The sequence below is a fragment of the Athene cunicularia genome (genome assembly GCF_003259725.1).
Source record: "Athene cunicularia isolate RWA chromosome 2 unlocalized genomic scaffold, athCun1 chr2_part1, whole genome shotgun sequence".
NCBI lineage: Eukaryota > Metazoa > Chordata > Aves > Strigiformes > Strigidae > Athene > Athene cunicularia.
In genome coordinates this window covers 33,130,085-33,153,933 of record NW_020799095.1, presented here as the reverse complement: position 1 = coordinate 33,153,933, position 23,849 = coordinate 33,130,085, and the positions used below count along the sequence as shown (strand labels likewise).

The following is a 23,849-nucleotide window of genomic DNA, read 5'->3' as shown; positions in this document are numbered from 1 at the left end:
TCAATACTTCTCACTACATGTAGACTATGAAATATAAATTTAATGTAATATTAATTTTTTTTAAGAGACCCACCACTATAGACATCTGCCTAACAGATGTAATTTGTGGCTCCAACAGGGTGAAAAACAGAAGTCCTATAAAACTTAAATATTGCTAACTTAAAATGCAAAGAACTTCACCATGCAAAGTTTAAACATTTACATTCTTTTGCATATGCTGAACTCTTAAGTCAATAAAATTTGCAATGCATACAGCACTGCTCTTCCCACACACAGCAATAAGAAAATCATTCTATTTGGCTGACACCAATGGATAAAAAAATTCTACTTTTTCTTAACAGATCACCTGACACCAGTTAAACATCACATTGAGAAATAAACTCGATCATCTTCAAAACTAGTCTCATGAGAGGGTTTTAACTGTAAATACTCCCTCCTAAATCTTTCAGTAACCTGTGAATATAGCTATGATTGTTTCCTACAAATGAACAAAAGCCTTGAAAAAGAAAGCCAAGTTCTAATTTAATAAGATATATTTCATTTCCACTGCTATGAGTGAATACTGAACTAAGGGTACAAAGCCAGTACGGAATACTAAAGGGAAACGGCAATTAGATACGTTAAAGATTCAACATTGCTCCCTCTGAAACTGATAGTGCTGTTATCAGTGACACAAATGGGCAGCATCAGGCTGTCAGAACAAAGAATGGACAAAACAAGGCTACCTTCACATGCATTACTTGTAGTAATTTAAGTAGTCAGGAAGGCAAGTGGGAGAATGCCCGAGGTAGACACCACTATAACACACCCATGAATGGAGCACAGAAGAAGAACTAGAAACACACACTATTCACAAAATTAAATAAAAGAATCTCAGAACTGGAATAAAACTGTTATCATTTTACTGCGCACATACAAAAAGATCATAAAAAGAGAACTGAGGAACTATTGACCTATCAGGCTCCTGCAGACAATCTACAAAGTTTTCACTCAAGTACTGAACAATTGACTCACTGCAGACCTGTATTTCACCCAATCCATAGAATATGCAGACCTTCAATCAGGCTTTTCCACAAAAGGCTACCCTTTGTGATAAATGAACCTCAGAAAAAGATTCTAATATAACTTACCATTATGTATGGTATTCATCAACTTCGAGAAAGCTTTTGAGTTAGAAGAAAAAGGGCTTCATGTTAAGATCATGTTTAACAGACGCACAAAAGAATATGTATAGACAGGAATTTCAGTGAACAATAACATACCTGAATACATCTTTCTTGTATTAGAGCTCTGATCATTTACAGTAGCTCAAATTGTAAAATGGATTTATTTCTATCCACTATATTTTTTTACTTATATTTCTGTTATCAGTGTTAGTTAGCTTTTAAATGTGGAGTATGACAAAAACATCCCAACATACACCAATCAGCTGCATTCTAAAGCTACTATTACAAATAAAAATTCAAATACTTTCCAGCAACAACCAGTCTTCCCAACAAAAGACTGATTTTAATTTCATTGTCCGCAACAGATTTAGAAACTTAAACTGAAGTTGCCTTGCTAATTTTAAATCACAAGGCATCTTTTTTGTTTCACTGATAGATTGAGACTAACTCAAACAATCAAGAAGTTTAAAAGAAAACAGTTGTGTCTCCCGGACTTTAGGGAGCTCTATTGAAGAACAACTCAAACATACAGAAAGAATGTCCAACTAATACATGCTAAAGGAGATGCTCACATGAACTTTCTTTTCTTCAGTGGTTGGGGTTTTTGGAGACTATTGATCTATAACCATGAAGTGCCAGAATACACACATCCTCTGCTGGGTAGCTAGAAATCTCTGTGACTCAGCCTCCCCAGCAACACAATATTTTATGCCCAGTTGCAGAGTGATGCAGTCATGCAGATTATCAACCTCTTCCACTTATGCCACCAATTCATTCATACTTAGGATAATGATCTCACAACTACAAAATTCTTTTAGTTTCAATTTACTAGTTTGTTCTTGCACACTACATATGAACAAAGCCCTCAGCTTACATGTCTGGTTTGACAAGAGGATCGAATTAATGATTTTTCAGATGAGAGTGTAGCAAACACTTCTCATACTTCCATGGGTGAATTTTCTACCTGCATCAGCCTCTGACGTCTGACTGTAATAACTGTTCATGTTCCAACAGGGTGACTGTCTTTTGTGCTTTATTTTTCTCTTCTTTATTCTCCCCACAGTTGGCAGCTACTAAAGACTGCTGTCATAAGCCATTTTTTAACTGTCAGGCTCTTCTGAACGTCAAGATTCCAAAAAACTGAATTAACAACAAAGACAATTTAAACTTTTGTTATCAATACTAGAATATTACAAAACTAATTTAGAAGTCATTAAAAAAAATCCTTGCCTTTTACCTACTGCCTTAACTTGAATAACTAGCCAAAGTTACTTCCGTGGAAAAAACTTTTCAAATTTAGACTATTTTAATTAAAACATTACAGACCAAGTCTGTACTGTTAAAAAAAAAAACAAAACAAACAAACAAAAAAAAAAAACACAAACCACACACACACACAATTTTGCGGTAGAGAAAAAAGCCACACTGTACAAAATCCTAGATGATTCTTGACAAAAGTAGATTAATCTGATAAAAATGAAGCTGATGATTTTAATTAACCTTCTCAACAGCTTTTAGAGAACTGTTCAAAAATACACTTATAATTAAAACAATTACTTTACAAGGAAAAAAAAAAAATCACTAAACCGCACAAAATTAATGTGGCTAGGATCATATATATTATACTACTGGGACAAATTCTGCCTCAGGTTTAAAGGACAATGCAACTGCTGTCTGTCACCCTTAAAAACAGAATCATTTCACCTACACCTACTCTCCACAGCCTTTATTTGATTATAATTCTATCAGTTAATTCCAGTTATGCTCAATTTTTCTGCAGAAAAAATAGCAGTCATTTGATTCACTACTGCTTTCAACACTAAGGAAAACCCCTTCCAAATATGAGGAACCGTCAGGTAGGGTTTTTGAGGAGCTTGTGGTGGAGGTGGGTTTTTTTGAACAAGCACTAGATTGCCTGAAGCTACACCTTTTGCTTTTGTTTTTTTAAAATCATACCACATAGGAGCTGCTATTACCCCAAACCATCACATGCTTTGTACTCCCAAGCATCACTCAGAGCTTTCAGAAAGTTTTAAAGCACAATACACTAGATATGCCCCAGTGAAAAATTTACTACAAGATAACACGTGTCACAGACAAATGAGGAAGAGATGCAGTTAAAGAGCTGACAAAATAATTCAGTAGACCTAGTCTGTAATACGGGGTTAAAACAAGCAGTTGTGTGGCAACTCAAGAACATACAGAAAAATAAAGCAGGAGAAAAACTGCAGTTAGAACTCCTTTCAACTGCAGCAACTAAATGTGAGGACAAAAAAAATCCTTTTAAACATTCACAGTATACACAATCCTTAAGAGAACAGTGCCAATTCCAGTAGACATGAATTAAACTTTAGTAGTCTGATACTGTGCTTATCAAAATGAACTTTTCACAATAAGTATGTGCTACAATGGAACAAATACATGAGAAAAGGATTCACACCTTTGATTCTTACTTTGAAAGTCTCTTTTTTTAAAATCCTTAAGATTCCCAATAGGAAGTAAAAGACTATCATCAATGATTAAAAAAAAAAAAAAAAGAAATACAGTGTTACAAATTATCAGAAGGGAGCAGAGAATGAAACAAAAATCATAATTATGCCACTTCAAAAATTCATGTTGCACCGATATGTCAAATAGTACCTGCACTTCTCAAAAAAGGATACAGTAGCACTAAGAGAGATCTGGAAAGGGTAAGAAGGATATAGTATGAATGACAAACAGGCATTAAAATATCTAAGTCTAAAAAAGGTAACGGATGCAAATTACAGAAATTTATCAATTATGAATACTGTAAAGATGCTCAGTATTTTTCATGCCTATTCACTTTAAGAGTGTCAAAATATGATCAGCAACAGCGGCAAACAAAGCACATCCTTTAAAATGCATAAAGATATGAAACTCACTTCTCACGTTTCAACAGCATAAATAGTTTCAAAAAATTTTAGACAAATTCATGGAAGAGACTAATTCAAGGAAGAGATCAATAGCTACAGATATCCCAACCTTCAGATGAGATGCAAGGAATCATAGTAAGAAAATATCCTGTTTAATTCCTTTGAACTAAACTGTTCTAACACACACCTCATCCATGCATGATGAAGGGCCAACAGTAGATCAGGCCTCCTTGTGACTGATGGAGCTAATTCTAGACTCCCCCACAAGCCTCAACAGAGAACAGAAGGAGAACTGTTCCCCTACCACTATTCCCTTCCACACCCCATAAATTAGTAGAAGGCAAATGAAAAAAGCTGTTTTATTCTGGAACGAAAAAAAAGAGCTGCTGTCTGGGTTCCTGGTATAACTGCCTCACCTCTTTCCTGACTTTTCCTGTGCTGAAGTACCCTCCCAGCCACCTAGTTTTCTCCTACAATATACAGCCAAGCTACTAAACTCCCAACATGGTAAGGTGTCACGAAAGGTTAGGGATGGTGAACAGTAATTACATATGCCAAAAAACTACATGCTGTAATAGCTGGACTTCACATTCATTGTTTTCCTCAATTTTGCATCTCTGCTGCCTTTCACACCTTCCTCTTAGTCTTGGTTAAATCCTTTCTTTTTTCATCTAATCCTTATGGTAGCTGCTATTGCTTTTGCTTTAAAACTTTACCATTATTCTTCCTTAAAATCAATGCTGTTCAGCAAGACTTAATTGCTTTCAGCTCATTCATTTCAATTAGTTTCAAAGTATCTCAGAATTGACTGTGTACTAATACCTACACTTGAGACACCATCCTGTTACTGTTCACTACCTGTTTTTAAGGGAATTGGTTATGCATACAAAAACCTAAAGCTAAATTCTAAGCTTACCACTACTCCCACAGCAGAAAAAAGGCCTAGTGACTTTGGCCTTTGAAAGGATGTTATTTGTTGTAACCAAGCACTAAATCCTTCAGATTAGGCATTAGTCCATGACAGTAAAAAAAAAAAAAAAAAAAAAAAACCAAAAAACCACAACACACCACCCACACCACCACCCTGCATTTGAGTTTCTTATGTGAATGCTAACTATACTGATGGCTTATTAATTGCTTTTTCATTTGTTTGGGAGGATGGGGAAATGGTCTTTATTTGTTGGGTTGTTTTGGGGTTTTTTTTAAAAATTACTTGGAACCTCTAGTCATTCTTATCAGGAAATCCTTCTCATAAATTTTCAAAACCAATAAATAATGGGAAATAGATATCAAACCAAGTCAAGTACTAATGATCTGATAGGATTACTGATGCACAAGCCCCAGACATGTGTTCGTATTCTTCAAGAGTGTTCACAGCTTCCATAAATTTCTCAACTCAAATTTCTAGAGTTATATTGGTCCAAAGACCATAGATGTTCACTCATTTGGACAAAAATTTCCAGGTTTTTTCAAGTTACTTAGTCTAATGGGAGCCCTCTTCAGAAATTTTTTACTACTGTATATCATTCTCCCCCATGAAAACATATGCAGCAAGCTAGATCACAATAAAAAAATAACATTTTTCTTAAAGTTATCCTTATGGCCTTCTCACAGACACCATACATATCTACCAGATCTGACACCAAAAAATAAAGAATTCTGTTTAAAAGCTGAATAAAAGGTATAGAAAGAATGCTATGAAGTAATGAGTTTGCATCTAAACTAGGTGCTAAATCCCAGTTTAGGCCAAATGGACAAAAATTTTTCTTTAAATTCTGGATTGGGCAAGAAGTAGCTTTTCTAACAACATAGTTTGTTTCACACTATTTCTTTTGTTATCACCACAAAAGCCCTGATAAAAACTATGTTGCTAAGTATTCTGACAGCATACATTGTGTGTATGGCATATGTGTATAACAAGCTCCTACAACACTTTTTCAGTTATGGCAATACTCCTGAAAGGGAGGTTTATTGGAGTAATCTTCTGAAAATACTGGAATTTCTGGAAAATCTGGAGAAATTCTGGCTTATCTGTGCCACCTTTTTGCATTTTATTTATGCTGGGGAGATTTATTAAAAATCGGCTCACATCCAGATGCATCAACACAAAGAACTTGCAGCTTTTAAGTTACAAATACAGGTAACCTTTATAAAATATCAGGAACTGCCATACAGTGAAAAAGCACTGGGATATGTTGTCATTTAGTGTAGCTAAGACACATCTTCACATCTAGACAGACACTGGATTCTGCTGCTTCCTTTTTTTGAAGTGTTCTTAAATACAAAAGCTATTGAAATCTTTGATTGTACCTGTAAAGCTATCCCAACTGGTTCCTGCCATATTAACTAGAGCTAGGCATTTGGATTTTCATCAACCACAGCATATGAAGCTACCTGGGGACTGCCTGACTTCAAATATTTCACTACAGAGCCAAAATTGCAGTGGGACATGTGTTCCAAAGTTGTACCAACCGACACACACAGTACTGCAGCACAGCACAGGCTATCTAGAGCTTCAGAAAGCTACTGTACTCAGTCCTATCACATCCCTGCTTAAGAAAGTAAAATAAATTACATGCTTAAGAAGAAAGCATAGGGAAACATGGAGTTGATAATCAGACACTTGGTCTGATTATATTTTTTAAAAAGAGCATAGTATATGGATAGCACAGTTCCTATACATCAACACAGGAATCTGTCCACTATAAAAGTGGATTAATGGGTTTCCTCCCAAGCAACATCCTTCAGTTAAAAGCTCAATTATTTGAAGGTAACTAGTCTTCCTTGTACCACTACGTTATGTTAGTATTACTATTTCAATTTTTTGTTTTCTTTTTAAAACTTTACAGGGAAATCTCAGAAATCATTACAATAATCAACAACTGCCCTAGACATCAGAGCCTCTTCTTAATCAGAAGTTAGTCACCCTGATCATAATCCTTGAAACCTTCAGTCAGTTTAACTTCTGATACTGCAGCTTTTCACATCAAATAAATGAGAAATTTAAAAGCAAAGTACATTTCTTTCTGATTTTAAAAACCTGACTGTAGAGCTATCACCTCTGACTGACAACAGCACAAGAATTTTACCATATGAATTGGACAGTATTCAGAGGGACAAAAATACTGCAAATACTATCAACACATAAAACATCACTTATTTCAGCTATATTTGATTTCTGAAAGACTTGAAAGTCTGTAAGATCTGAAAAGTACAATTTTCAAGGAGGGGTAAAAAAACTCTACTGCTCCTTTTATAGTCAAGACTCTTCTTTGCCCTCCTCCCCCCACACACTTTTTAAACGTTCCCATGTCACCTTTAACAGATTTTATGGAGTTAAGAGACCGATTGCTATCTCACATTTGACTTACAAAGACTGACACACTCTAGTAAATTGACTCCAGATGCTAAAAATGTTCACACTCAAAAATACGTATATTTTAATTTAAAATATATATGTATAAAATCATATAAAATGAATGCAGTTTTTAAGTCTAATTTTTAAAGGAGATCTTAGGAACTAAACAGTTGCAACTAGGCAAACACCACCTGTATCTCACTTCATTTCCATACAGAAATAGAACTTCATTTAAGGAGTATTTCCTTGATCTTCAGAAAAGGGATACACCTCAAACAAATATCAAGTTCTGCAACAAAGACATATGAAAGTAGATAAATCTTTACTACTTCAGAGTCCTTGTTCCCCTGCTCTATTTTAAATTCTTAGTTTTGTAAGAAGAGCTAAATAACTACCATAATCCAAGCACAAAACTTGAAGTTTCAGTACATTTTTCTCTTTCTGGCCTTTTTTTTTTTTTAATATAATAATCTTTACTTCATGTAAAGATAATCAACCCCTGGAAAAGCAGGTAATTTATTTTGTTCATTATGCAGGCAACAAAAATAGCAAAACTGTCAACTAGATCTCATGCGTCCAGTGTAGTTTATCCACATTACCCAGGCCTAAAATAAGTGAGGCTTTATTAGAAATTCAAACCTAACACCAAATATATACAAGGCACTTTGTAGGCTTACGGGTCAAATATAACCTAAAAGCAAACAGTTTACAAAAAAACTCATAGACTTCTTTGAAAACCTTTCCTCAACAAATAAGAAAGATTTATAGCTAAATTTGAAAAGTAGTAAATACAGCAACTTAGTAGCCTTTAAGCCTCCCCCAGTCCATTTTCTTCTCTGCCATTATAGGTACAACTAACAAAAAGCCCATGTATTCATACAGATACTCATTGTTTCAAAAAGATCATATTTAGATGCCAATTCTGCAAATAAGTCTGTATGGGCAAAAATCTAACTCTACATAATTTATTTTATTCATTATTAAATTCACTTTTGGGTAGAAGATTTGCAAAGAAAAATTTCAAACCATTTATAAATAATTACATCTTTTTGCTCACCTTTTTAAAATTATTATGCCTTTCTCCTGAAATGACTACCAAAAAATCATCTTTATTTTGTTTTTAAATGAAAAACCTAAGAGGAAAATACACATTCGCTTTCCCATATTAATTTGGGGTTTGTTTTGTTGGGAGTTTTTTAGAACCTGAATTGTGTTACTTTATAATTTAAACATACTATTTGCTATCAGAAAATAATAAATACATAAATGGTAATATATTTTGAAATGTAAATAGAAACTAATGCCCAGAGTCACACCATAATTTGGGAATCTAGTTTCAAATATATAATCTTCAAAATTTCCATTTTAACCTGAAAACACTTACATTCTCATACAACAATTAACTAGTCAGATAAAATCTCATTTCCACAGGTACCAAGATCTTCCCTGATATAAGCAAGTCTAAGCAGCTTGACTTACAAGGTATACCCTAGTTATCAGAACTTACCTTCCCTTTCCTGGGACATTTTTCCACTTCAGAAAGCCCTCAGTTTTCACTCAAAAAAAAAAAAAAAAAAACAAACAGAAAATGGGGCAATTACCAGTATGCAGTAGCCAATGAAAAAATCTTGACCAGGAATATTAATTCTTCCTGTATAACAATTATGAACATGATTTTAACTGTTTTGTAAACTGAAATATTATCAAATTAAATATATTTCGGTCTATCAAAGAGTTTAAGACCCTCTGAAAAGGACATTTAAAAAATCTTGATCACTGAATGCCTCTTCTCAACTTTCCTATATTCATATTTTAGGAGGAAATTAATATCAGAATTAAATATAGTATTCTGCTACCTGTAAAATCTATGGATTAATTTCAAGTGATATAACTTTCCTACCCCTTCCTGAAATGAGTATATCCCAGGGATGACAATAGCCTTCTTTTCCTAAAGCATCTCAATTTGAGATAATGTTCAGTTCTCCACCATTATTCAGAAGTTTTTAATAACACATCTCTGTTATAAGGTTCATTGTTCAGTATTTTTTGCACAAAATTTTTTAATCAAGTTATTATTATCTATTACATATAAGTACATGTCTTACAACATACATTTTTAAAAACCACAGTGAATCTTCAGAGCAAACATGAAAGATTCTTCCCAAACTTTGATAAAAGCATAAATCATACTATGTTGGGAACTAATTTCTGCAGACCCATACTTCCTGACTATTCCCCAACTAGAGTATTTTGAGATGCCTTATTTGCCCAGTTACAATATGCCAAACTGATACACCATGGTAATTTTTCTTTTAGAAATCAAAGGGATAATACAGCACACAATTAGGTTCATAGATAAAAGCCAAACAAGAATCTCTACAACCATGTGATTTGATTCTTAGCTCTAGAACTTCCTGCACATGCAAATCCAATAAATATGCTCAACTAAACCTTATCTTCTAGAAGATGTATTACCTCTTAAATTTTCAGTACCATTACTGAGAGTTGTTCAACTATTACTTTCTCCCACTTGATCATATTTTATAATATTTTATGGGTTTTATTAGGTTAAGGTTATTACAGTATCAGTTTTCAGTTTCCCATATGATATCCATAGTCAGATAAACTCACTCCTTAGCTTTTCTAGAATAATGTGCTTTTTCCAGTGTTTGAATCCTTCTCATGGCTCTTCTCTTCTTTACATACAGCAGATAGCAGAACTAGATGCAGTATTCGAAGACCAGATGCACTCTACTGAACACAGTTACCTTTCTCATTAGTTTGCTGTTTACGCATCCAAATATTTTTAAACACATCTCAGCACTGGAAGCTCAGACATAACTGATTATTCACATTTACCGTTTTTCTTTTCAGCCCTTCCCTCCCTGGAAGGCCATGTTTATCCTGCAAGTACACATCCATCTTAGACACAGTGTTTTACTTTAGCTCCACCTATGCAACTCTTGGTTCATATTGCTTACAGAAAGGTTCATTTTACACTGTTTTCTTTCCCAGATTTTTTTTTTTTTTTAGAAACTGCAGAATTCTCCAATAAATAACATAAAGTCAATAACTGATGCACAGGGAAGTAACATAAGCGCAAAGTAAAGACTTTCACTTAATAATTCTCTGATCAAAATTAAATCAAGACTTACCCATTAACTATATTTAATGCAAAGATTTGCTGACTTCCTATCATTACAGGTCTTCATTTAAAACATCATGCTGTGTCAACTGAAATGTTGACATCTACTGTGCCACAGCTTTTACTTTTAAAATACCAAAAAAGTTCTTCACCATAATTCACAATAACCACCATTAAACATTTTTACATACAGCTTTATATCTCTTTAACATATATCTTTCCTATATCAGACACATCCTAATTATATAATATTAACTACCCGCCAGTCTTCTACAACTTCACAAGTGTTAAAGACTTACTGAAATGTAACACTAACCATCTAAAACATGCTAATAGAAGGTACTCATCATCAGAAAATGCCGAATTATTATTTCTGGCTGTGGCTGCTACTAACACCTGTTTTAGTTAAAAAAACTGATGGGTGGGATCCATTTCATGATAATCCCCATTTTCATAAACTCCTACTACCTCATGTGATTTCTTCCCAATTACTTGATGAATGTCTCCATGTTTTCTACACCAATAATAATTTTAACATTTCAATCTCATATCAAACCAACACCACGCCTCTTGAGCCTCAGATATAAAAAGACTGAAATTATCTGCACATGAATTTTGCCTTGTGTATTTTCTACACTGTTTGCTTAATCCTAAAAGGTCATTAATATCTATTAGTATCAATTTGTTCTTTCTATTCTATCTCCTCTGGAATACAAAGTGGCTTTTCAACACAGCAAGACTTCTTTTTCTGCTTTGGCTTCTGGTGCACCTACCAGATAAATGTAACAGCACAACTGTTTCAGATTAATTTTTTCCTAAACTCTTTCTCCCAATATATTTAGCTAATAAGTCAAAGGCTACAGAAGTTTAAACATAACATCATGAAGAATTAACATAAGCTCTGAGGGACTTGGTATCTCAATAAGAATGATTTCAAGTTACTCATCTACTTTGAAACTCAAGAGTTCTCTTACACCGTCAGTAAAACAATAAACTTAACAGTAAGATCATCTCCTTGCACAGGAGCGTAACACTTGGCAGAAGCTTCATCACTGCTTGAATCAGATGAGAAAGGAGAATTAATACATGGATTAAGATGAAGCATTTAGCAAACTTCTTTATAAAGCTGAAATTTGACTGCACAAGACATAAGATCAACCCAGAGGGGCTTGTGCCAAAAAACATAAACTGTTTCTACATTGGAGTTTGAAATGTTGCTATATTAAAGTACAAATACTGTCTCATATTACCAGCCAGAGCATATAGAACATATATGATGTAGAGAAAAAATGCAGGAAGACAAATTATAAGGTTACCTCAATTGTGACAAAGGAATTCCAGAAGATGGGCATGGCAAGTGTGCTGAAAAAACGGGCTTATCGTTTTGGGTCCCAATCTGGAATTTAAGCTTCTCCACTCTTCTTATGGAAAAAATAATTGCTTTACAAGCTCTTGTAGGGTTTAGAGCATTCATAAAGGCATAAAATCAATTATGCAAAAGTTAAAATATTGAAGCAAATGATCCCCTGATGCCCTTAGCAACTGAAGCAAATACTACACAATGTTGTACACTTCAAATCATGAATGGAACTAGGAAAGACAGAGAAACATCCCTATACACTTGAAGCACTGTAATTCTTCTAGCAGCAAGTAACCATACAGAACTTGACAACTACGCAAGAACTTTATCTACCATAAAACAGAAACTTCAGTTTACTCCTGACACTTAATTGCCTTCTATTTTACCTTCCACAAAAGTCAGAAGGCACTGTACATCACAAAATGTTTTCCCCCTACTGCTGTGGGACATAAGTTCTCAAAGTTTTTCACACACTGGAGTGTACTCCAAACAGAGAGAGGCCAGAGCCTGGACAAACTGCTTGACAGAAAAATAGAGAATGTATGAGTGTTATTCATCATAACTCTATTTTTTTTCTTCCCATTACCGTATTAAGATTCTGCACTACTGTTGAAATAAAGTGCAAGTATGGTAAAAGAAACATTTGATCTTGGAATCTACTGCTAGAAGAGGTAAGCACTGGGACAAGATACTACTCAACTCTTCCCACTCCCTGGATGAAGGTTTTCTGTTCTTTAGTCACCATTGTTGTGAAAAGAAAAAACTAAAAGTCTTCAGCAGAAGGGATCACAACTTTACAATACTTCAGACTAGAAGTCTAAGTATTATTCCCTAGAAGGATGTCAAGAATGAACTTAATCCTGAGAATATAACTAGTGTGACTTCAAAGTTAAATAGCTCTATAAAACTGTAGAGTTCAGATGAAAACCCCTCCTCCATTAAAAAATTCAGATCCTGAAGTCACTCCAAAGACCAGTTCATTTTGGGGAAACCAGTATCAGCTTTACATAACTCCCACTGACAACTGACTTATGCCTTCTTAGACAATAAACATACAGTGCTTGTGAATTTCCAGTAGAAAGAGAAGTATGGTTTGTAAACAAGCTGTTATGGCTAAAGAAGCATTTTTTAACCAAAAAAAACACCCAAAAAACAGGGAGAGATGAGAAAATGTTAAGAGAAAAATTCCTTATTACCCTACCAACTAATTTTTTTTTTTTTTAATTACTTTTCATTCCTTAGAATCATAGAAACACAGAATCATTCAGGTTGGAAAAGACCCTTGGGATCATCAAGTCCAACCTCCAGCCCTACTCTACAAGTTATCTTTGACTACACGGTTAAAGTAATGCATATAGAATTTCCTATCAGAGTATAAATACATTTCAGAAAAAAATTAAAAATAACATTAAGATTGAACATTTAAACACTCAAAATTTTGAATGCATCAGATCAGTTGCGTGGCAACTGTAATACAACTTGAGTTTATGTATGTAACACCTTTTAATTATGTGGCCTTGTAGTATTCATGGTACATCTCTGTTCTTATTAAGCAGGAAAACAGAAGTTCTGTGGACTTGACAAAAATTTTGGAGAGCAAAAACATTTTCACAAAATGAGTTGAATGTACTTATTCTGAATAAAAGTTTTACGGAAGACATTTAATTATGTCTAAACAGCACATGATGAATCTGCATTACCTTTTAAAATAAGCTTTCCTTCACATTTAATCCAACTTGAACATTAACTGTGAACAGGATAATCGTATGTCTGCGAAGTAATGATTTTCATAATTTTTATGGATCTCAACAAGTACTCTTAAGAAAACAAAAAAAGAATGGTAGCTTAAGATAGCTGCAGTTAGGAAGGTTGTTTTTAAAAGAAGAAAAAAACCCACAGAGGAGATCCTTGGAAAAGGTCTCAAAATCTTTGTTTAGTGTGGTCTAACTCATTTCTGATTCTGCTTCTTTGAAGGAGCAAGGCAATTCCAAGTAAGAGTCCGCAAAAACTTTTTGGCTTGACCTCCCTTGCATTTTCTCTCAATACATATACATACACAAAATCTTATTTGGGGTTTTGGATCAAACTGTTTAGATTCACTTGTCAGATTTTGTTACTGGACAATACAGAGACATTCCAAAGAGAAACTTCACCATATCATACCTGAGAAAATGTATGTTTTTGATAATACTCATAATACTCATATGCCCTTCCTCATTGTAACAAAGTCGTAAATGGACTGCTAAACCCAGAAAAAGCTTATGATGAAGTGAGGAAAGAAGCACTACAACCGTAAGGAAAAGGGGAAATCAGGGAGAAGAGTACATTAAAACAATATGCTCGGACTCAAGCAGAAGTTTCTGGATAAATTCAGAGCTCTTGCTCAAAGACAGACATCACATTTAGTTTTGTTTCTTTGGGTTTTCTGGGTTTTGTTCAGGTGATGTTGTTTATGGATTCTGTTTGTTTGGTTTGCATTCATATTCTTTGGCACCTTCAGAAAATACCACTGTTATAGTGGACAGGTCTCAAGCTGGCTAGCAAGAATCTAAGTATGTTTAATAGAGGTGAAATTATAGGCTGAGTATCAGGAAAAAGGTAATAAAACCTACCCAGTATTTCCATCCATGTATTTCAAAGCTATTTACAAAGGGAGTCTAACATTATCACTGGCATTTTATAGATGGAAGAGTGAGATATAATAAAGAGGACAAAGGAAGCAAGGACGGACCTGGCCAGGGAAAAGCCTGTTCTGGGAGCTGCAAGACCAGAATATAAAATAAATATGTTAGGGGGGAAACATGGGTCCTTCACTTCAAACCAAGATCTTGTACTTCCATCTGTTACCCCAACTACAACAATACATATTCCACCTCAAAGAGATTATAAAGGAATAAGGAAGTCTGTACTAAAATAATCAGAACACATCTAAAGCTATTGGATGATCTCTGTCCATAACGGATACAAGGTTAACATGTTTTTAAAACTGCATTTTAATCAAAAAAGATGGACAGTGAACTAGGAAGTTTGTCACAGTTTCTCCCTATTGATTTCAATGTAGGAAAAATATTTTTCTTATTACGGTTGCCACTGCTATTGCCATTATTACCTGTAATAAAAAACATCATTTGCCTGCATCTAACAAAGATTCAGAACAATATGGTTTTGAGATCAAGTTAAGTACCTGCCTTGTTCTAAAACATTTTTGTTTCTTGAAGCATGTATGTGTTTTAAAATATCTCTTGCTTATAGAGTGAAAATATACAATATAAAAGCGTAAAACCCTGCCCACAACTAAATATTCAAGTTTCATTTCTCTTTCCCCAAAAAAAGAGAAAAAATAAGCAAAAAATCTACCAGAGCAACAAAAAGGACAAAATTTCAAAGTTACAAAACCAAAGTATCAGATAGTTTGCTATATTTTTATCCAAACACAAATGCCTCCGAAGCAACAAACACTTTGGTAGATACAGTATTCTACAAGGTCATTCCACACACAGGTTTAATGGGAACAGAAAGCCTCTCACAGCCCCAGATGCACGTAACATTTAGAACAGAGGAAGAACAAACCAGCCAATTTCACAATATGAAAGTGTCATCTGGCTGCACAGGGGTCCAGATTCAGAATATCTTTGTACGTATTTAAACTGATAATTCTCTTCTGATTTTTAGTTAAGCTGAATTGGAAAGAAGTAGTTGGAAGGACATACTCAGCACAGCTGACATGCTTGAGTCCTGATTCTCTCGACATAACAGAATGTACAGACAACATAGTCTGCATAATCACTTATTTTAGCTACACCTGTGACATGTAATTTCCAAATAACCTATCTTCATGCAACTTACTCTCCACCCTACGGACTCAAAACCTGCATTTATGTAGCCTACAGGTCAATACACAGGTCAATCTTCTTCAGCCACCTACAGCACAGTGGCACCTATACATGGAACTTACTCTTCCAACAGTCATATTCTAATTTTTGCGCTTTTTTTCCCCCAAAGAAACATTCAGGATACTTTAAATGATACTCTGTTCTTGAAAAGCATACTCAGAATTACGGCTAAAATAATAATGACATATTTTGAGGTAAGAAAACAAATCCAGTAAAGGCCTACCTGAACCCACTGGAGATGAGCCAACACTAAGACTTTGTAAACTTCCATTCCTGAGCAAAGTTGGAGATTTTTGAAGACCAGAGCTTGTCACACTTCCTGCAGCTGATGCCACAGATGAAGTTGGGGAAGCAGAAGAAACTGAAAGATGGGAAACACTTTCTTGACTTTTATTTCCTTTGGGTCTACCAGGCCCATGTTTACTTTGCTTATTTCCTTTCCGTTTCTTTTCTGTTACAGTTTCTTCTTCTATTCCAGAAGTCTGAGCTCGTTTGTATGCTGTAGAAGTAAGGCTTGAATTACCTATGTCTCCAGGTGAGCTGTCAAAGTTTTTAGACTGGGAAACAGCTGATGATGAAGGGAGACCAATTAAGGAAGTGAAACAATTGACACCCCCCTCTTGACTCCCAGCCTCTCCTTTATGTACATCTTTGGTTGATGAAGCCTGTTGAGAATGCGTGAAACTGTCACTTCGAAGGTCTGTGTCTGTAAAACTCAAGAAATCCTGGGGAGACTGAACTGAACTTCCAGAAGATGACTTTATACTCCCCGGAGTGCCCAAAAAGCTTCCTAAAACAAGAGGGGGGAAAAAAAAAAAAAAGTACAATTTTCTTTTTCCCAGTCATTGAAGAAAATTGCTGAGAAAGAGTAATACCTTAGAATACAAAACTTTACAGTGTAAGGACTTTATTAAAAGTGTTACCATGGGCTAAAGAATTTATTTTTAAGATAATTCATTGCTTCTCCTGCTGATCTTCACTCTGCTGGATCTGTTTCTCAGATTCCTATCCGAGATTCAGATTTAAATTTGAGGCACAAACAAGGTGAAAATTAATAAAAGGAGAATAACCACTTTGCTGCTTAGGTAACTTTGACATCCCTAGTGTTTTGAAGCCACAGCACACACTTGGTGCAAGTCAGAGCAGGTTTTTTTAAACATACATATATATAAAAAGAAGGCTGATAGAAACGTGCTATGATCACATCTACGCTCTGCCTGCAATCTTCCTTACCATTCTACCTAAATCACAGTCTGACACAGGTCAAGGGAACAGCAATTGCACTTAATTTACCCTGGCTGAGGAGGTGTTCCACAGAAGAGGTATTTTTCAAAAGGACAGGAGAGGAAGTAGATAGAAATGTACAAAACTGGCATTTTAAGACTTCTTCAACGCTGTCAGAGAACCATAAAGATCTTTTGTATAATAGAATTACATTGCTTCTATAATATTTGCAATGCAGTCATTTCATCACTGTGTTAGCCCATGCAAGGCAGAAAATAGAGCACACTTGGGAAATACAAACATCTACTTTCACTGAAATTCAGTAATTTTATATGGGTGGGTGCATGTGGGTACTGTTTTGTATAATTCAGACTAATGATGACTATCTTGTCAAGAAAATACCCTTAAATATGACATTAGGTATAAAAAAGTCCTATAAAAATTAGTGTTTTGTCATTAGTATGCAATTAAACGTTATTGATAATTCAATATAAAATACAATTTATATTAATACAGCAATTTAAAAATTATAAAAACATTGTTGGTTTGTATTTTAAATAAGTTAAATCAACTTCACTTAATGCAGCTTAAAAGAAAATGCATGCACATAGTAAAGATCTATTTTATCATCTGCCATGAGCAAGATTTTTCCTTAAATGCAGAATTGCAGAACGCAATTTTCAAAGTTTTGAGAATTTAAGCAAAAAAACACTGCAGTTTTGTTCAAGTAAAAAAGCTTGAAATATTGAAAGAGTTCTAGACAAATTTAAAAAGGAAGAGCAACATCATAAAGCAGAAAGGACAGTCAGCTACTTACATGCAAGGGTAAAAATCATGGGAAAATAATTAATTTCTATAAAATCTAGTTTGTTGTGTTTCAAAATAACATGTTTTATTAGTTCAGTAACTAAAAAAAGACTTTTTTTTTAAATCTTTACCTCTGACAACAATGCCATAGTAAAATTTGCTTTTTTAGATGTATCAACAGTGCATTTAGTAGGTTTTAACATGTTCAAAACAGACTTTTTGTATTACATAAGGTAAATAAACTGTATATACTTGTCACGTAACCATCTTATGCTTATGTATTCCAATGACAGAAAAAAAAAAAATCTTCCACTTTGAAGAAAAGAATATATTTTAAATGTCTGTATCTTAAAAAAATTAAGGCCCACTGTATCCTATACATCAGGTATTCCAGTTTTATTCTAGTATGTACGAACTAAAACACATTAGGATTATTCCTTTTAAGAGCTAAGAAAGACCCCTAGACTCAAATTCATGTTATTTCACAGCAACTTTTCAGCACATGAAAAAATTTATGGTTTCAGCAGTGAAAGAGACTAGCTTAACAGTCTAAACAAAAGCAACAGTTTTGCTCTTTAAAGATGCACAACCTTCTTTTTCATGTTATGACAATGAACTTTTCCCCTGAAAAAAGTTTTTTCTCCAAAGTAAAACAACATTCTCATTATTGAGGATAAAGGATGAACTACTTTTCAAGTTTTAAATACGTAAATTTTCTAATTCATGTCAAAGCAGAAGTCATGTCACAGCGTAACAATTAATACCTTGCTGAAAAGGGCTAGCTGCAGTCACAGTTGTTCCTGGATTTCTTCCAGCACCAGGCTTTCTTCCCCTCTGACCTGAGCTGTGACCTGCAGATTTCTTCCCTTTGCTCTCTGACCCTCTAGCCTCTGAAGACTCTTTTCCACTTGAAACATGTGTAGAAACTTCCTGGAAATTTGCATTTGTAAATCGAGCTGTGGTATCTTCCAACCGCTTCAAGGAGCCTGACATGGAGTTGTTGCTAGTGCTTGTATATGTCTAGCATTTTGATAAGAAAGAAGAAATAAGATAAAAGAGACAGTTATGTCACACAAAAAAAACTAACAAAGGAACTGTTTAGAAGAACCCATTCTTTCAAATAAACGTAGAAGTGTTCAAATACTAAAGTAAATGGCAACAGCAGGAGTTCCATAAACTGACTTGTTAAGAATTTCAGCAAACTGAAGTGCATAAAACTTCATTTTGTGGGGAAAAAAAACACACACACATAAAAATAATGTCAGCTTTAGTTGAAATTTTTACTTCCTTGAGGTCAATGGATTAATCTCAGATCTATGGTTGCAAGTCTTTATATTCTATTTAAATAGGGTATTGTTATTTTACTGCTTAAAATGAAAAAGGATTACTTTAATGCTTTTCTGAAAATATTATTTTTGTGCAGTTTGTTTTGTCAAACTGGAAATGTTGTTCCATCATTGGTGGAACTGACTAAGGCTTCAGAACCTAAGAACTTGAATATTTAAGATTTTATAGTCTCAACACCACACCAAAATCAACTCCAACAAGCCCAACTGCCCCTTATGTCTTTACTTCCCATCATCACACTAGGATTCCCTGCCATCTGAACTATCCCAATCAGCCAACTTCCTTAAGTATCATCAAGTAAAGAAGACACACAAGATGGAGTTGGCCAAGACACATGCAGGAATCCTGTTGCCTCACAGGAAGGGAAAAATGTAACACACCCTTGAGCTCCCAATGCAGGTTTACTACTCAAGCCTCACCGATTCCCAAGAATTTTGGCCCTTCTCCTATACCCGCAAACTCTTCAAAAGGCTTTTAGAAATTTTATCTCTAGGCCCATTAATTTTCCATTAAATTTTGTCAGTATTATTCGTACTGGCCAACAAGTCAAAATAGGTTCACGGAACGTAATTAGATGGGCAAGGAAACTGCATGCACAGCATTAAGAAACTACACTGGTATATAATGGTTTTCATAATTAAAAAAAAAAAAAAAAAGTTGTGATAGCAGAATGTTAGTATAAGAAAATAGAAAAATAAAAGCAAAATTAGGAAAAAGTAAATAATATTCTACTGTTATTTATACTCGCACCAGATAGTAAAACAGCCTTTTGCCTGTATAAAGTTTCTTCAACAAAATATATATGGATCAAATTTAGAAGCTATTCATCTGTTCAAAACATGCCTGGTTTGTTTTTCAGTTCTTTATAGAAAAGAGTTTATAATAGCATCTAAATTTATTTCCACTAAAGAGCACACAAACTCATGCCTCAAAATTGAGCATACACATACATTTTTTCTTCCCTGACTGTGATGCTTGCTGAATTTAGGCCTACAGCAAAATATTTCTTCATCATTACATAAAGTTTTGTAAAGCCAGTCTAAAAGGTTTCCATATTTCTACTAAAACAGCCAAGACATTTATATAGCACTTACTTTTCAGTTGCAAATGCCAGAAGACAACAAAATATGCAAGCTTTGAGGAAGATGAAGTTTTATCTATTTGCATAGTGCGCTGTATGAATTATTATGAACTGCAACAAAAATCTCTTATGGATTTTCTGAATAACAGTGAAGAAAAAACAGTTTAAATCTGTTAAAGTACAATGTTAAAATAATTTACCTCAAATTCCTATTACTACACTCGTGTTTCTAATGAAAATGGACCAATTCTAAGGTAAGTTTAGGAGTTAACTTTTTGAACCATTACAAAGTCCACAAGTACACTCAATTTTCCAGAAACTGATGTGTCAACCTGACCTGAGTTAAGAAGCAGTGATTCAAATTTGGGTCATCTGAACAAAGGGTTTCAGACATGCAATAACCCAAACCAAAAGTCATGCTTTTTCAAGGACCCAGGATTTCTACTCTTATCCAAAACCTTCCTTTCCTAATTCTTATCTCCTATCCACTCAGTCAAATATTAATTGAAAGGATCATTCTCTATAGGTATCAACAATGATAGTTTGATATTATCTAGTATCTCCTCCCCATTACTTCAGGAATTTTAAAAATTTATTTTAAAGGGAAACAAAGAGTTTAACACCCATCTACAGACAGGCCAGAGCTAGGCAATGATAAGCAGGCACTAATTTGAATATACTGTGCAGAGATTTGGTTTGACTGCAAGACTAAGCTCTGCTCTTAGCAGATTCTGGAGAATATGCATGAACATCACAGTTCCGCTTCTGAAAATTTTGCTCTAACAGGTATTTGTGTTTCAGAAGGAGCTGTAAAGTGTAATGAAACCTACATGCTTGCTCAGAATATCTTGAACACTAATATGATGTAATATACCCTAAGCAAAGTATAACTTGGGGTTTTTTTCCAGATTATATTCCTTACTTTAAAGGAGTTAATCACAACTAAGTACCCTAAACCAGATACACATACATCAACTGCTTTGAGAATCTACAAGCTATACAATAGGATCTAACGTAAAAGTTCAGCACAAACTTTAGATTATTAATTGGTTCATACAATAACCTACATACCACAAAGCAAACCACTTTTCTAAAATGCTAAATTCTAAAAGACAAAGGCCTAACAGAAATGTCTCAGAAAAATCTTAATATGCCACAGCAAAGTTATATTACATTTGTTTGGGGGTTTTTTGAGGTCAGGAGAATGCGAGTGGCAGGGAACAAGGATCTCAGGACAGAGGGAGAACACCTTTGGTGATTTACTGACTCTTCAGCCTCTGCAGCTTCCCCCTGGGCTTACAACGCTGCCCCCTCCCAACACATGCTTTTTAAATGGAATACATTGCACTAGGCGCCCCCCTCCACTGCTCACACTGTCATCAGTCAGTCATTCTCCTTCATTTCAGTACAGACCTCCCCAAAAAAGGAGACTCTCCTGATGCTGTCACCCAGTTCCATTCCTTGGTTTATTAGGGATGACTTGACTGTTTCATGAATGTTAATCCTCAAAAATCAATCACTATTTGCTAGTGCAATTACCAAGCTAACTCTGTGTGTATGAGGGTTCCTTTATGATTCCCATAAACCAGTTAGCAGTTTTTTTTCTGAAAAGCACACTTTCACATTGCCAACTTGGTGCAGAGAGCTACTGTCATTTTTATGCCAACCATATTCCACTCTGTCGGCCCTGAATAGTTATACCACGCATCTGCTGCAACTCTTAGAACTTCTGAGAAAACTTTAGATCTACGGTAATGGTGCAATAATATTGCTATACACATTACGTCCAAATGCTTGAGAAGTCTTTAGCCCCAATACAGATGTATAAGGTGGTACTCTTGCACAGAGAAGGGAAGGATCACGACAGGTAATCCTCCACAAAAATGCCAGATGGTAAGAGCATGGTCCAAGCAAAAAACAAAACACATACACCCCATAGCCCTGAAACACCACAGTGCTGTAGGACAGTGATGTTCAGTCATACCAAATAAGAGATTTCCCTACTCTTCATTCTCTTCTGTGCCCCACTGTAGTAGAATCTGAGCAACTCTCTTAAGAACCAGGTTGGGCTATTAGTCAGGGTGAACTTAAGAGAGTTATCATTGTCATCTCTACTATTACAGATAAAATTCAGTCAGCTGTACTTTCTGTTTCCAGTTATCTTTTATTTAGTTACTGACTACAAATTGAATGTAGATACGATGTGTTGTGTATCTTTGTGTACATCAATGTTTTGAAGTTTTGTTTTAATTAATAACACACACATAAAAGAAAAGGAAGGACAACTGTGTTTTTCTGGATGTTAAACCATACATATTTTTAAACTCTCAATACAAGCCAAAGCTCAAAATCTGAGACAGAAGCTTTTATCAGGACTAAATATAGGGCTGAGGGTTCTTGCCAACTAAGAGGAAGGCCAGAAGAAGAAAAGACAACTCAAATTTCTAAGTTATTCTAGTCCTCCTTAAAACATTCTGTATCTATACCCTAAAAGAAAAGTGAAAAAAAATTTGTTATTACATTAATCAAGGAATAGTTAAAATTTTCTTATTTCAAACTTTTTTAAATTTAACTGATCCAGACTAAGCAGTGTTTGCTGAGACATTACACGTATGTGCAAAAATGCCTCTCAAATGGTATACTCATATCTAAACACAGCATTTGGACTGGAACCTCAGTAAAATTTCTTGGAATTAAATTCTGTAAAGCAAACAGGCAAGCCAAGTATACTAATGCAAATAATGTAAATCCAGTTTATTCTGCAGCCTTTCATGAATCTATCTTAAGAAGCCACTCATCCAGATAAAAACATGCTTTAAGGCATCACCTACTTAAGTGGTCATTACCACTGTATCACAAAGGATTTAGGGTCTTTAAAAAGAAAAACCAAAATTCATTTCAAATTCCAGTTCCCCCCACAGGAACAATATGGTAGTAGAAGCAATTATATACCATAAAATAATGTATTCACTACAAAGACAGACTGCTGTGAAAAAGACATCAAGTCCAAATCAATTCAGAAAATTCTATGTAAAAGGACACACAAAAGTAACATATTAATATTCTGAACCAAATATTTATCTCAGAAGAAAATAAAGCTTGTTTTATTATTAAAATTTCAATTTATTTTTTTTTTAGAAAGATACTATGAACTTATAACCTAGAAAAGCAAATGCATGTAAATAGTGTCAAAAGAACTTAGATTTAAAAAATTAAAATACAGTAGCTAAAGGAACTAGCCACAAAAAAAATCACTTCCAAATATCCACAAACATAACACACTTAGTAAGCTTACTAAAAAAACTGAACACCCATTTTCCTGACAATCTGAAGCATTGTAAAGAGAAGGTAGAAAAGTAAGTAGATAGGTAGAAAAAAACACAGTATGCAAAAAGTTAAAAAAAGAAAACTGAAAGGACACATGTTGATACTTAAATTCAACAATGAATACTTCTGGTTTGGTTTAACTCAGCTATAATTTAAATTCTAGAATTTATAGAGAGTTTCTGTTCTCCAGTATTTTCTCTAGCTCTACACTTTGCTACTAACCATAGGAATTGCAACTTTTTTTTTT

General features: G+C 34.5%; 1 protein-coding gene across 8 annotated transcripts in view; it reads right to left on the bottom strand.

Moving 5' to 3' along the window:
* The window catches only part of MLLT10 (MLLT10, histone lysine methyltransferase DOT1L cofactor), a 127,223-nt gene that overhangs the window by 44,591 nt on the left and 58,783 nt on the right, over positions 1 to 23,849 (bottom strand). For all 8 annotated transcript variants that reach the window (XM_026841950.1, XM_026841949.1, XM_026841952.1 and 5 more), the window contains 2 exons: positions 18,612 to 18,867; positions 16,040 to 16,606 (listed from right to left, as the gene is read on the bottom strand). In XM_026841950.1, coding sequence (XP_026697751.1) covers positions 16,040 to 16,606; positions 18,612 to 18,867 — 823 coding nt within the window. The remainder of the gene's footprint in view (positions 1 to 16,039; positions 16,607 to 18,611; positions 18,868 to 23,849) is intronic.